This window comes from Cryptomeria japonica, chromosome 2, assembly GCF_030272615.1.
Source record: "Cryptomeria japonica chromosome 2, Sugi_1.0, whole genome shotgun sequence".
NCBI classification, from domain to species: Eukaryota; Viridiplantae; Streptophyta; class Pinopsida; order Cupressales; family Cupressaceae; genus Cryptomeria; species Cryptomeria japonica.
The window spans coordinates 197,254,202-197,270,824 of NC_081406.1; the positions used below are offsets into that span (position 1 = coordinate 197,254,202).

The 16,623-nt window shown below is 36.3% G+C and overlaps 1 protein-coding gene across 1 annotated transcript in view; it reads right to left on the reverse strand.

The window, feature by feature from the left end:
• LOC131072802 (L-arabinokinase) overlaps positions 1–16,623 on the reverse strand; it is a 249,262-nt gene that overhangs the window by 63,676 nt on the left and 168,963 nt on the right. The window contains exon 21 of the mRNA XM_058009061.2: positions 8,431–8,518. Within this exon, the coding sequence (XP_057865044.2) occupies positions 8,431–8,518 (88 nt within the window). The remainder of the gene's footprint in view (positions 1–8,430; positions 8,519–16,623) is intronic.

The following is a 16,623-nucleotide window of genomic DNA, read 5'->3' on the forward strand; positions in this document are numbered from 1 at the left end:
GCTTCATGGGGTTAGCAGGATACTACAGGAAGTTCGTAATGAACTTCTCACGCATCGCACACCCCATCACATCATTGCAGAGGAAGGGCAAAAGATTTGAATGGTTAGAAAAATGCCAGGCGGCGTTTGAACTCCTTAAAGAGAAATTGACCACGGCACCAATTCTAAAAGTGCCAGATCCAGATGACCAATACGTAGTAGTAACTGATGCTTCAGGGGAAGGATTAGGTGGAATCTTGATGCAAAGAGATCAAGTAATTGCCTATGAGTCCAGAAAGCTCAAAAATTATGAGCAAAATTATGCACCACATGACCTGGAGCTCGCAACAATAGTACATGCTCTACAAATGTGGCGTCACTATTTGCTAGGCAAGCCCTTTGAGCTTTGGTCGGATCACCAAGGATTGAAATATATTTTCACGCAACCCAACCTTAACGCACGACAGAGAAGATGGTTAGAACTAATCTCGAATTATGATTTTGAGATCAGCTACATCAAGGGTAAGGAAAACCGAATGGCAGACGCGCTAAGTCGTAGACGCCATATTAATGCCATCACTGCAGTGCACACAAATTTCCAGAATCGTGTCCTACAATTGCTAGGAGGGGATAGGCTTTACCAATAGGTAAAAGAGGCTTTACAAATAGATTTCCAGGATCCAAGATATGACAGTTTCAAAATTGAATCAGACAGACTTTTAAGATACCAAGGTAGGATGTATATACCTGAGTCCTCTGAGTTGAGAAAATTTGTGTTGAAAGAAGTGTACTCAGCACCTTACTCTGGACATCCGGGAGTAACTAAATTGCTTGCTGACATCAGACCCTTATAGTTCTGGAAAGGAATGAAAAAGGATGCCGCAAGTTTTGTGGCTAGCTATTTTGAGTGCTAGCGAGTTAAGGCTGAACATCAACACCCAGCAGGTTTGTTGCAACCTAACTCAGTACCCAAGTGGAAATGGCAGATAATCAGCATGGACTTCGTCCAGGGATTGCCTATGTCCAGAAATAAGCATAATGCCATTCTAGTGGTGGTAGATAGACTGACCAAAGTAGCTCATTTTATAGCAGGCAACTTATCTGATGGGGCACATACTATAGCTTACAAATTCTTGCATGAGATATTTCAGTTGCATGGTATACCAGAGAAAATAATCTCGGATAGGGATGCCAGAATGACATCCAGGTTCTGGCAAACTCTATTTTCAGCCTTGGGAACTCAGTTGAATATAAGCTCAGCCTATCACCCCAAAACTGATGGTCAGACGGAAAGAGTTAACCAAGTTTTAGAAGACCTCTTGAGAATGTATTGCATGGATCAACAGTACAAATGGGAGGAATACCTTCCATTGGTCGAATTTGCCTCTAACAATTCCTTCCAATCATCCATTAAGATGGCACCCTTCGAAGAACTATATGGAAGGAGGTGTAGAACTCCTATTAGCTGGGATAAGCTAGAAGATAGGATAACCCTCAATCCAGAAATGCTCTCAAAAATGGAAGAGCAAGTCAAGCTGATCAGAAAGAGATTAGCAGAAGCTAATGACCGACAGAAAAGCTATGCAAATGCAAAACGTACCCCCAAACAGTTTGTAGTGGGAGAGAAAGTGCTTCTACGGGTGAAACCGAACAAAAGTAGCATAAAATTTGGGAAGTCCTCCAAATTAGCTCCTCAATATGTTGGTCCTTTTGAAGTATTGGAAGTGGTGAACCCAATTCCCTACAGGATTGCTCTACCGCCAGCTCTTGCCCAGTTGCATGATGTATTTCATGTTTCCTATTTGAAAAAGTATGTTTCAGATTTTGCACATATGATTGATTGGAACTCCTTGTAAGTACAAGACCCAGGGGTGGTCATGATTGAGCCAATCAGGGTGCTCGAGGTACGTAAGCAACGCTTACGTAAAAGAGAAGTTGCTCAGTGCAAGGTCCAGTGGGACCAGTACACTGAGGACAGTGCCACTTGGGAAGATTATAATGAAATTCATCAGTGATTTCCACACCTGTTTAATGTTTTTAATAGCTAAAACAAAACTTCTTTTCTTTGTTTAATACTGGTTAAAAATTGTTATGTTCATAGTTGTTTTAAATGATACTTGAAAATCATCGAGGACGATGATTCACAAGGGGAAGAATATGTTACATCCCACTTGTGCCCTAGTGATTTTGTGCAGTATTTTCGTCCCGACTCCTGATACATGTTAACCCTAGTGAATTTTGACATACTTGTATGGTCTATGATGTGCCTAGTTTTTATGCTTTAAATGATGGATTTGCTCAGATGATTATGCATATGTGAATAATGATAATTATGTTTTCTATGCAAAATTGATGTAATTTGATTTAGTAAATTGAAGAATTTCAGTTAGCTATATGGTATCATGTTTCACATTTATCACGGTTTATTAATTGTCAGAACTAGACAAGATTTGATCTAACCAATTTCCGAAGGCCAAGTGTATGCAAGAGACTGTCGTCCTCTCCAAAAGGAGGGTATAATTGCTGCTTAGGCTTAGACTAGGGTTTTCAATGTCGTTTGAAAACCCTAGCCTAAGCCAAGTAAACCTGGGTGGATCTTGTCAGACTTTGATTAGGCAGTGTGTCAGTTAACCCGTAGGTCGGTGCATAAAATCTGAGGTTGTCGTTTCCTGAAATAATTATTAATTATTAATATTAATAAATTATTTCGTCGTTTATTAATTAAGTTGACTGGACTAATATTACCCTTTAATATATATGTTTAAGTATATGTATATATACGTAACTGACATATCTTCTACGAGTACCTGGGTACGGTAGCATGTATACCTAACCGTATACGTACTATCGCAGTCAAATATTCGTAGGAAGTCTAGGTCAAGTATATATAAATATAAATAAACATGTATTATTAAATTTAATTATGATTGTCTGACAAGTTTTATTTTAATTAAATAAATTATTTTATTGGCAAACTTTAATTGGCAATATCAATGGTTAAATAGATGAAATTATTTTCTTTCATAGTGTTAAAAGAAGTAAGACTTAAATAAAAACTTTTAAATCTTCTTAATGTTAACCATCATATAATTCCTATTTTATGAACAAGCCTTAATAGTTATCGGGCTGATTGGAAAGAAATAAGAGCAAAAGATTAATGAAAAAGTAAACATCGCCATCCTTCAGCATGAAGTTATCGAGCATGGAAGGAAACAAAGTAAATGGATTAAAAGACTTCACGCACCTCTATATATGATTATGGTCAGATAATTTTTTTGGCATTTTTTGGGCGGGAAAGGGCTCTGGATGAAAACGAAAGGCAACCACGGGAATGGGAAGCATGCCCTATGTGACTCCTTGGGCGGATTCAGAAGTCCGCCTAGTATTAGGGCGAAGGATACTGGATAATGTTTTGGAAATGCATATAACCGAAGAAAGAGGAAAAAGGAAGGCATTCTCTTCTTTTTCTTGGACGGCAAAGAATAAGTATTGCTCTATGGTTTTTACCAGATTTCGGCTCTGTTATTGGTTTAATACTGCTGGGAATCAACATATTTCTGCTCTACGTTTTCCTGGAGTAGGGGTTTTTTCGATTGAAGAGGCATTGGAATATATATTGAGTGATTCTTCAGCTCTCAGGTCATGCTATCTTCTTTACTCCGCGATTTTACCCTTCTCTCTACCGTATTTTCTTATTTCAAAAATAGGAATGCATAAATATATTGGTTGTATGAAAATTGCTGAAAGTTTAGAAAATTTCATGAAATTCCATATGGTTTGAAACCCTTCTACATTCTGATAATGTACATTAGCCTCTGTTTCAGTTTTCTATTTAACAGGAAATAATCGTATGATGTAATCCCGTGTATTCTGCTAGGGTTCATTGGAGATTGAAATTGAAAAGTTGTTATACGTATTTTCATTTACCATTAATCTGCTATTGAATTTAGTTTTAACTCTGTTCCTGGAATGTAAGGAGAGGGCTAATGTAGTTCGGGGTATATTATAGGTTGTATGAGAAGATGTATGATATGTATACGTATGAGCTGCATATATATATATGTCGTATATCTGGAAAAATTTCCCTTCTATCTCTTAAATCTGGTTTAAAGCGAACAAAAGAAGTCTGAATTTGACCTACTGAATTGGGTAAAAGGGGCTTGACTATTTTCGCAAATTAGAAGAGGAAGGGTAATGTGTCTTATCCTGTTTTTTTTTTCTGTACCATGAAAAGTAGAGAAGATTTTGTAAAATTCTGTATTGTCCACATAGGAAAGTTGGGAAGAAAGTCTGAACTTATGTAAATTGTTTCTGTTTTCGGTCTTACGCCAGATTTGTACAGATTTATATTCATATATGTACACACAGGTATATCAGCATACTTAAGATATGTATGTATGTGCATGTATGGATATAATAGGTGGTTTGAAATAAATGATTGAATGTATTTAATCCCTTACTGTTTTTTTTATATAAAGGTTTAATGAATAAATTTCTAAAAGGGAGCAGTCCATTTTATATCAGTTATAAAAAAAAAGGGGGGGGGCTGCCAGTTTGTATCATTGTTTTCTTTCAGACCAAGCAAATAAGAGCAGATGTAGTGTTTTATACATACTTACAAATAAATACAATCTGTATAGGTACGTGCATATGCATGGGTGTATGTGTATGTAAGCATGGAGATATAACACTTCATACCATGTGAGTGTAATAAGTGTTTTTAGAACCCATAAATTTTCGTAACCTGCTAAATACAATTATGCCAACAGCAGCCTTTGGTTTTAGATTTGAAAACCTTCAAGGTCTTGTGTTTAGAAGACTGTCGACACCTTAATTGAGCTTCCTTAGATTTTCTTAAATTAATCAATCCGAACAGCGGTGTCAAACACACTCTATCTTTTGAGTTTTCCCTCTTGAGTTCAGTTGAACTCCTAGAACCTAGACTTATTGCCGAGAAGGGTGAGATCATTGACAACGCAAAGACTCGTGCTTACAAGGTAAAACCTTGGCCAAGGTGGTGCTGCGTAATGCATGCACTAGTCTGATCTTTAGCACCAGATACAACCTTAGTCAAAGCGTCATACTAGTAGGGAGTTACCCTTAGTGTATGACCAACTAAGTGCGTAGGTCCTAACACCAAGTCTCAGATGGCATTGAGTTCTCATATTGTTTTACCTTCCTCCAAAGGGCCGGGCCAATCCAGAAGGATATGGCACGGGGGACTAGATAGTCCGTGGTTGGGCGGAAAAGCGCCCTAATGATACTTTCCCTCCTCACCAGTATCATAACAGAGTTGAAGTTCAGAATTTAGCATCAGTTTAAAAGTACTCTCTAAACCCTTTTCTCTCTTTCATTTCATGCAAGTTAATTAGTTCTTAAATATTGCATGCATGCTTAATTTTTAGTTTATGCGCTTAATCATTTGGTTATCGTTATTCATTTTCCTATTTGAATAAAAAAGAATATATATATATATATATATATCCTTTTTGCTATGCTTATGTTAACGGCTCTTTTTGCAACGGTTAGATTATTTGAACTTAATTTTCTTTCAAATTTTCTGCATGTTATAGAATTGGTGCAGATTCTAAAAGAGAGTAATATGATCATTTTGTGACAGATTTGAGAAAGGCATCAAGGCATATTTGTGATCAGACCTATAGAAGACTTGAAGACATATTTGTGATCAGATCTATAGCAGACTTGAAGGCAGATTTGTGAAGAGTTCTTCATAGCAGACTTGAGATCAATTTGAGAAGAAAAAGTATAGCATAACTTGTGAAGAATAGGATCATCCATCAAAAGGTGGAATTTAAATGAGCGTTGGTGCCTCTAACTGAATGAGGGGTTGGTGCAGTGCTCACAAATAGAATGAGAGGTTAGTGCCTCAAGTGGGAGAAGGTCTCACAGAAAGAATGAGGGGTTGATGCCTCTAGTGGGTTGATACATACGAATTTATAAAAGAGTTTCTTGTATATAAGGAAGCAATTTTTCCATGGTTTTCTCTTGTAAGGGTTTACACACATAATTAGATCACATGTGAATGTTATAATGCAAGGGTTATTATAAAAGCTATTGTGGATCATATAGATGCAACTTGGAAAGGATGCACAATGCATTGTATTGGCAATTGAAATGGTGCAACCAAAGAAAAGAATTGAAATGTTTAAATTTTACACGTCATTTTGCCATTTACCATAACGCTTTTGATGTAGACTGATATTCACATGAAATAATGTCTCAGGTCCTTTATTCTTTTGTTCTCTTAATTGTTTTAGCTTTTTATCACCATTTCTCTCATCATTTTTAATGTACTTTCTTTCCTTTTTACTTCCATCTTCCCTTATTTTCTCCTTTAACTTATACTTCTTGTTTCCCATCCCTTTTGGATCATATTTATTGAGCTAAATCTTTGATCCACCCATCATTTTTTCTCATCCTGATGATCGATCACAGAGTACAATCTGAATCATTGATTCAAACAAAAATCCCACAAGTTTTTCCATAGGCATTTCAAGCAATACCATTCAGTTTTCTGTTGCTCCATTATTAAAACTAACTTCATTTAAAAATAAAAAAATATAAGAAACACAATTTTCAAGTATTATTAAGAAAATAGTACATCTCTGAAGATATATTACAAACAGTATGTTTTACAATGGAGGAAATGCAAAATCTCCATCTCTCAATAATGAATAGAGATTTATGATCTTTGCCAGGAAAGAGGAAGATTGACCCACCAAAATTGTAGTGAAATGAATGCATCGTAAAGCACAAATGTTTTCATCTTGTTGTTCCTTCAGAATGAATGTTGAAAAAGAATGCCTACACTTGTTGCAGAAAAGAAATGAAAAAGCGATTACTGATACTGGAACAATCACTAATATCTATAAGGAAAACAGTGTGTCAATATCATAAAGCAAAACAAGGAAAATCTTCAAAATGGATGGGGTAATGAAGAACCCCTTGATAGATTTTGTAATAAAGAAAAGATTATAAACAAAATTAATCAATTACCTCTTAACAGGGTAAATGTTACATACCAAAGGTCTTTAGATAACATTTACACAATTTGAAAAACCCCGAAATTTGATACCACTCTTAACATTGCTTCCAGGAAGATAAGAGCAATTGCTAAAAGGGCATTCAAATGCCTTGGTTGTGTCTTGGAGAGATATGTAAGATTGAACTGTTAAGCAAATATGTTTTTCATCTGTTATAGAGCGCTGCCACTGTCAAGGGATCTTCCAAAAGTAAGCTTCAGGTCCTGGCTACATCGATTTTATCTATATATTTAATGCACCACATGAATTAGTCACAACTTAATTAATCCTTGCTACTATTATCCTTCCTTGGGCATTCAAACAGAACAGTGTTTTTGGCTAGGATCCCTCCTTAGTTAGCAGAAATAATGTTTTTAGCTTGAACTGCTCCTTGGATATTTGAACAGATATAATGTTTTTTGTTATGACACTTCCTTGGTTACAATGTTTTTTGCCAGGATTCTTCTTTAATTACCAAAAGAAAACTCTATAATAACTGGAGTTTTAGTAAATTATATACAAAGCGGTGAATGAATATTAGTTCAATACAGTGATTAATAACTTAATAGCAACCTGCAGAAGTATGGCATTTAATCTAAGTTACCGGTTCCGGTTCGGATTCGGGTTCGGATTCGGGTACGGGTTCGCGGATTCGGCAAAAAAAATAAATTTGGGTACGGGTACGGGTTCGTCCGTACATATATATATATATTTTTTAATTTTTTTTAATATATATATATATATATATGTTCAAACTTCAAACATCAAAATTATATATGTTCACAGTTCAAACATACAAATATGAAACATCAAACATACAATGTAACTTTCCCATACAATGATACATAGATGATAACAGATAAATCATAAATCAATAAATCATAAATCCATAAATCATTAAAAATATTGTTTTTTTATTGTTTTTAAATGCTTGCTAACCCGTGGGCCCCGTTTTTGGGAACCCACGGGCTTGGGTTCACCCGGGTCCTCCTGGGTTCACCCGGGTCCTCCTGGGTTCGCCCTGGGTCCCACCCGGGTCCTGCCCAGGCGGCTGGGTTCCCTGTGGGTCCTGCCATGCAGGACCCACAGGGAACCCAGCCGCCTGGGCAGGACCCGGGTGGGACCCAGAGCGAACCAGACCAGGACCAGGACCGGGCACAGACCAGGACCAGGACCCAGCCAAAATAGGGGAGAACCGGTATCTGAGCATTTAATCTACTAGCAATCCTCCAATACAGTGAAAAGGGGTAACAAGGATCACTACAATGAATGTCAAAGGACATTGCCTCTGTGGCTCTCGAAGGGTATTAGTTGAAATTTTAACTTGCAATTTGTATGAAAAACTATATAATAATCAAGCTGCATGGATGACCAATAGTAAACGATAACTTGTATGAAAAATTCTCACCATGTGCAGCAGCAATAGCAGACATTGTAGCAACTTCTACAGCAGCAGAAGATGAGACACCTTTGCCTTCTGGAACACTTGAAGATACCTACAATGAAGTTCCATAATAACCATTTTCTAATTTAAGTAAATATACATATAAAGCCAGCTATGTACCTTCCCATAATTTCTAATAGGCGTCAAGGAAATTAGAATCATATTAACATGGACCATAAACTTTATTTGTATTTAGATACCCAAAGAATCTTTAAAATTTTATAAATAGGAACAAAAGCTCAAGATGCAGTAAACATTTCCTCCCAATTTGGAAAATTCTTTTGATGACCAAAATATAAAGTAAATAAGCTAGTTGCTTTTCTATCTAAACTCAAAGCATACTGATAGTAGCAGTCCACCAAGAAAGAAACACCTATGCAGAAGAGTCGAAGACCCTAAAAAAACTAAAAAACGTATCCATTTAAGTCTTTTCTTTGGGATTTGTGTTCAAATAATGAGATAAAGCTGACATTAGTATGCTGCAACAACACTAATATATAAGCAATTCTGTTCATAAACAGATTAGAAACTAACAAAGAAAGTGATCTATAATCACAAACACAAATCTATCTCAAATTTAAACCATTAAGCTGGCTTTTACTTAAAAATAAATTTATTTAGCACTGTAACTATCATAGGTTGATGTGTGTGTGATATAAAACAAGAAAAGAACTTTAAACACATAAAAATAAAGCTCAACACAAGGGGTTTTTACCCTAAAGAAATCCAATGTACAAAAACTCCAAAATAGTAAACTTGTAAAGCCTTTCCTTCGCTAACCACTATCACCTTGCAATATTACAAGCTTATTGTGTTTCAGAGAAAACACCAACAGTGTATCATCAATATCCTTACAACTTGTAATGCTTTGTAGCTTGTTTCAATGCACACTCTTCTACTCCACTTACAAATCAAAACTCCTTAAAAAACCCTCAATCAAGAAGCAATGAAAGAATAGAACAAGAGCATACATAACAAAACCCAACAAGAATGAACCAAACAATGAAGTGCCAAAAAACTTAAAGAAACGGTGTTCCCAGCTATCATGCTCCTTTACCAGTTCATGAATGTCAAAACTGAAAAATAAAATTGAATGAATGATTCAATAATCGGATAATTACATTGAAAGATATACACACGTATATATAGAGGTTACAAGACGATGTTCTATAATTAGAACATAATGTTAAAGTAAAAGATTAAAGAGCTAAAAGCTAAATTAAGCTTAAAAGCTAATTAATTAAAAAGAAAAAGCTAAATGTTAAATAAAGCTTAAAAGCTAATTAACTAAAAAGCTAAATGACCATTAAACAAGGAACTAAATATAGGTGACTAAAATATAATTAAATATTCTAATAAAAACTGCCATGGCAATCAGGGTAAAACCAACATACCACAACTGCAACTATCATGACACGAGCTTAATTGCCATGTTATTAGTGCATCTGTCACACTGTCATGCCTGGCATGTTTGTCACTATGCAGATTGATGTTTGTTCATTTTATAATTTTAAACAGTCATTCAACTATCTATGGTTCAAAGATGTCTGAATAAATTACAACCATCTACAGCTTCTGTAGACCCTTGTATCAATCTTGTTTATTCTGTTCTGCATGACAGACATCATATTATAAGTATTGACAGTGTTTTCAAGTTGCATACTTTGTAAATTTTAGTAGAGAATGCAAATAGTGGCTTAGCTGAACTGAATCTAACTGCTACTAGTACTTCTGATCCTATTTCAATTTGGATCACATCTCCTTAACTACAAGGCATTTGATAACCAAAAGCTTAAGCACTCAAGAGATGAAGGAACAATTTCCCCAATTTCTCCTTAGAATATCACTCAGCTTTATTTGGCAATTGTCTTTCAATCTCACTAGCCAACTTTTCTGCTCTCCTCACCTTTCTTCGTTAAACAGCATCCTTATCCAACTCTTCATGAGCATTAGGTGCAAGGGCTTCAAAGAAAGGTACACAAATTCCTTTCCTGCATCTAGCATAGGAGGATCAAGAGGCACGAGTTCTCAAAGAACAGAATATATTTTTACATGTGAGACAGATCTATCTGAAACAACTAGCTTGACTAATTAAAGAATTTCAAAAAGACAACACCTAAGCATTTTTAGCTCTGTTGTTTTACCTTAGAGTCTTTCTTTAATTAACTAAAGCTACACGCTGTCCCCAACTTTAGCGTATCCTCAACTCTATGTTGATCATATCTTGCTTTATACTTAGCTCAGGCTTCTTCAACCTCTTTGTGTGCATGCCTTATCTTTTCAATAAATTTTCAGCTTTCTAGATTTTCCAATTTCACTTCTTGCTTCCTTTTTGGGTATCCCATGTAATGTTCCCGTCTGGATTTACCCTGTAATTTGCCCACAAGACTAATTATTAAAGTTATTGTCTGTTTGATACAGTGGAACTAGATCTGAACTGTTACAGGTCCGATCCAGTTTGCATTTTCTGTTCACAATCATCTTCCCTTGGTTTGTATCAATGTCCTTTGTAATGGTCGCTGCAGATGTTTCAAACTGTCTTCCTTGATTGACTTGTCTTATTTTCCAATCTGGATCGGAGTTATTTTACTGATTGCTACAGGTGTTTTTAAATCCCATGTTCCCCCTTCACTTGGAAGTTGATCTTGGCATTTATATCTTCCCACGGGGTGAAGAGGCATGTCTCTTCCCATGGACAACTGTTTGCAAAGGAGCTATCCCTTGTCTTTGTCTTTTAGCCCTTAACTAATCTTTGGATGAATAGCACCACTTGGAAGTAACCACGGCTTGACTAAACTCCATCAATCTCATTATTCCTTAATCCACTCAATATGGTGATGGAACTGCTGCCTTATTGCTGATGTAGAATGCTGATTGCAACATCTTCTATGGGAAAATCGTGAAGTCTTAGATTAAAACAATTTTCCCAGTGCTGCATCTGTCCATTTATGGAGGGGTCATGACAGTCCGCCCTTCCCAAGATTGCTTGTCCTCAAGCAACGATGGATTTTAACCCAATCTTTGCAAATACGAGGATTAGAATCATGACACACATCTGCAACCTTCATAAATTTATATCTTTGGTTCACTATTAGTCATTCTCATATTCTAGATCAACCAAAAATAATCATTGGAAACAAATCAGGTATGAACCAAACATGGAGCATACACATGAATATATGCAGACACAGAGCATACACATATTGTTAGATCCTTCTTATTGACTAGAATGCGTCCATTGATTTATTTTCACCCTACAAGCAGGTATAGGATCAAAAGGAAGGAAGAAGTATTTGGATCTGCAACAAGCAAGTGCATCGAAGGGTGTCGAGGGAGCATGATAGGTCTACCTGAAGCCATCCCCGCACTAAGCCCAAGAGCGTACACTCACCCTCTTGGCCCCAGTGGCAGGCACATTGGACATCCACTCGGGGTGATCTACCTAGTGGGGAGCTTGTATCTACTCTCCCAATTCTTCATCCATTTAAGTCAATAGTCAATCATCAGAGAGTTTATAATTAAGATAATGATTAAAAGAAAGGATGTGCTTGAGTGGGATAACTTGATTTTAATATTATTGAACTAGGTTCACCACCTAAGGAGTTTATAATTTATTACATGAGGAGAATCCTTGATGAAGGTTAAAGGAATGTATATTAAGATGATATATTGTCATGGCAATGTAGACTATTCATACACTTGTATAATTGGTAGTATTATTGTGCAGAGCTTGGGAATTATTATATTGAGGTGTCATGCAACAAATTGGTGTTACAAGAAATTTGGCATTGGTATGGGTGCATGGGGCATTACACATTTGTTCTTCTAGGATTGGTCTATGTGGGTTTCTTTCTTAAAATGCCACAAGGTGAGCAAGCCAAGGCTCTATCCATTATCATCATTTATAGGGGACCCTAAGGAGGCTAGCCTCCGACTCCTAGAGGTGCTGTGAAGCAAAGAATGACCAAATGTAAATAAAACTCTCCTAGAAAAATAAATAAAATAGTATCATTTTCATCAATTCGCCTTCTAAAATAGACCCCCATAAGAGTTGTCATAACCATTACTTGATTTATGACTAAAAAATAGGCAATCTCTCCCTCTTACAAGCTGTAATAAAATCAGCTATAATAATGTGCCAAATGATCTTGAAAGTTGTTAACTGCCTCATTAGGAATCCAACACCTTGATTTGGGTTGTGAGCATAATAATAATAATAAAATAATACAATATACTAATTATTTTTCAATCTCCTTAACACGCAACAAATTAGTGAGATGGCAAATAAATGAGATTCATATTTCTGGAAAATTCGCATCTTATTTTTTGCAAAATAGCAATTTTATTCATTATGAAATCAACTAACATTTGTTCTAAAAAATCATGGCATCTTCTTTCGGTGAATTGTGTTTGATTTTTGTGAAGAATCTGACCCATTTATCTGCAGTTCACATGCCAAGATTTGCTAGAAAAATAGATCCATTTTCCATGTTTTTAAATTTTATCAATGTTTGAAATAGGTTTTAGGGCGGCGGATGAATTTTACAAAGGTTTTTGACAACTTTTTATACTGTGGGTTTTCTAGCAATTTGTTGGCACGACGATTTCCTAGGCAAAATTTCAATGAGTGTTTTACTAGTTTTATACATTTTCCAAAAGACACCTAGGGTTTAGGCAAGTTTCTACAAATTTAGACTTTTTTTGAATAAAAACATTGATGCTTAGGGCTTCTACAATTTACAAAACAAAAAAAATTGGCACCACCTAGGGTTTCCTCTACAATTTCTAGAATTTAGTTGTAGAATTTTTTGACATTATCTTATAAAATTGTGCGTGTTGATTCCTATTAGGATTTTGAAAAACAATTCTAAAAATTTCAATAGACTTTTCAACAGCAGAAAAATTATTCGTTATCCACGATTTCGAATTGCAAGAGTGATGACATCATTATCCAACATCATGTCAGAAGGTAGCCAGCAATTCACTGGCAAGAATTACAACACTTGGATATAGCACATGCTCATGATCTTCAAATACAGATGCCTTGATAAGATCGTCCTTGTTATTGAAACTCTATCAACAATTGCGGTTAAAGATCGGAACAAGTTTGATGAGCGTTATCATGAAGCTGCCATGCTCATAAAGTTATTACTAACAAATGAAATGCTTTTGTACATTCCATCAAACAAAACCTCTAAACAAATTTGGAAGCATCTGCAAGATCCACACAAAACATCAAATAAAGGCAAGGCCTTCTTCCTGAAGAAAATGTTATTCTCAATCATGATGGATGAGAAGATATCCTTGTAGGAACATTTGATAAAGATCAAGGACATTTGCAATCAGTTGGCAGCTATTGGTTGCAATATGGTAAAAGAAGATATGGTGGTAATTACATTGAAGAGCTTACCATGGACATATGAGCATTTCATAGAAGCACTCAATATTACATCTACCAATGTTGACTTCAAGTTTTGATGATTTATGCAAAACCCTCTTGCAACAAGACAAATGGAAGAAGGAGTTTGGTAGCAACGATGAAACATTGAGTATTTAAGGAAGTAAAATGTAAACCTAAATGGGAAAAGGACATGGAAATCAAACATTAGAATCATATGAAAAATAAAAAATTGAGTTCTTTCAGATCTCCCACCAAGGAAGCAACCTATTGGCTATAAATGGGTTTCCAAAGTAAAGTGCAAAGATGATGGTATACTTGACAAGTACAAAGCATGGTTGGCAGCTAAAGGGTTTGTACAAAAAATAGGAAAAGACCTTTTCTCCTACAGCAAAGATGAGCACTATTTGTCTAGTTCTAGCCATGGCAACACAATTTAGTTGGAAAGTCCATCAATTGAGCATGAAGAGTGCCTTAATGGTGACTTAGAGGAAGAAATGCAAATGACTCAACCTCAAGGATTTCAGGTTGCAAGAAAGGAGCATCAGGATTGCAGATTAATGGAACCTCTTTATAGCCTAAAACAAGCATCCAAAGCATGGTACATAAATATTGGCAAGTATTTGGTTCACAAGGATTCCAGAGAAGATCCAGATTTATATGTCAAAAGTGTTGGCAATGATATCCTACTTGTCATGTATGTGGATGATATCAACATTACATGTACTAAGACACATTTGATTGAGCAAATCAAATGTAATTTGAGTACAGCTTTTGACATGATAGACTTAGGCCTCTTACATTACTGCCTAGGTGTAGATGTTTGGTAGACAAGTGGTACTTGGTGGTATTTTTGTCTTAGTCTAAATATGCCAGGAGTTTGCTAGAAAAGTTCAAAATGACAGATTGCGAAATCTTGTCTAAACCTATGGATGAAGGGCTGAAGCTTTCAGCCAAAACAAACACAAAGGTAATCAATGAGTTAGCATTCAAGTAACTTATGGCCAGCCTTATCTATCTTACAGCCACTAGACCTGATTTAAGCTATGTTGTAAGTTACATTTCCAAATTCACGACAGCACCTAAGGCAAAACATTGGATTGCAGACAAGCGGGTGCTAAGATATGTGAAAAGGACACTCGACTTTGGCATTCTATAGTGCAAAAGCAAAGATCCTAGACTAGTTGGGTTCGCGTACTCAAATTGCACAAATTTTGTTAATGACTAGAAATTCACTTCTAGATATGTTTGCAGCCTTGGTATGGGTGCAATTACATGGATCAATAAGAAGCAGCAGGTAGTAGCTCTTTCCTCGACAAAAGAAGAGTATCGAAGAAGAGTCAAAGCAACGTGTGAGGTAGTATGGTTGCGGAGGATGCTTTCAAACATGCACATGTCTAAAGCAGGGCCTTCACCCTTATTTTGTGACAATCAAACGGTGATAAAGCTTGTGAAGAATCCAGGTTTCCATGTGCTTGTCAAATATGTGGAGCTCCACTGTCTTTTCAAGGTACCAGATAAGCTTCAACTCTTATTAGCGCTAGTTTCTATTATTATCTGGCATCCTACGTAAATGCATAACTAACGATCTCTTATAAATCATAACTTTGATTAGTTTTGTTTGTTCAGTTTTGACGGTGGATGCTTGGTATTCTTCTTAAATGTATATCCATTCTCATTTCACATTACAAGTCTGTTATGGTCTTTTGATCGCTCATTTTCATATTGTGTTGGAGTCCTAAGATATATATCTCAAATGTATGTTGTAGGGTTATTCCATGAAATTGATTGCGTAAGTCTTGGGATTCTTCATTATTCTGAATGGAGGAATGTTGTGTTCTGTTTTGGATGGGCTAACCATGCAAAGAAAACTTGGTTTCAAGTTTTCTCATATTGATATTGATTGAAAATTTGTTGTTCAAAGTCTCAAGTGGTATTATCTATGCTATTGGACATGTTCATATAGATTAGTTATGCCATTATTGAACAATCATGTATAGTGTGGCAACCAGTACCTATATGTTGATATGGGCTGGAGGGCTGACACACTCACACATTGATAGTCCACTTGTTTCAGTCTTTTCTTAACCTGACTGATTTGATGTTTCTTCAAATGGCAGTAGAGCACAGATATTGTTTCTCCATCAACATATTCCTAGAAATATCTGTATTTATGGTTTGAAAGAAGCTTGTTCACAGTTTATCAATTTGCCATCATCTTCTGGGTTTAAACGTGCCAACTATTTGATCTAAAGATAAGAGTTTTTGCATACAATTGGGCCACCAGAAAAAAATTCAATAACCCTTGTTAAAACCTGATTCTAGGTGTTTTTTGTCATTTGCATCTTCTGTGATTAGGATCTCAGTGGCATAAATTGATAGTCAAGTTAAATGGGCTCAAATGTCTTACTTTTGGGCTGCATCAGATGGAAAAGCAAGGTTTTTATTCCCTTCATTTCGTTTAAACCTCAGATACCGGTTCTCCCCTATTTTGGCTGGGTCCTGGTCCTGGTCCGTGCTCGGTCCTGGTCCTGGTCCGGTTCGCTCTGGGTCCCACCCGGGTCCTGCCCAGGCGGCTGGGTTCCCTGTGGGTCCTGCCATAGTCAAGTTAAATGGGCTCAAATGTCTTACTTTTGGGCTGCATCAGATGGAAAAGCAAGGTTTTTATTCCCTTCATTTCGTTTAAACCTCAGATACCGGTTCTCCCCTATTTTGGCTGGGTCCTGGTCCTGGTCCGTGCCCGGTCCTGGTCCTGGTCC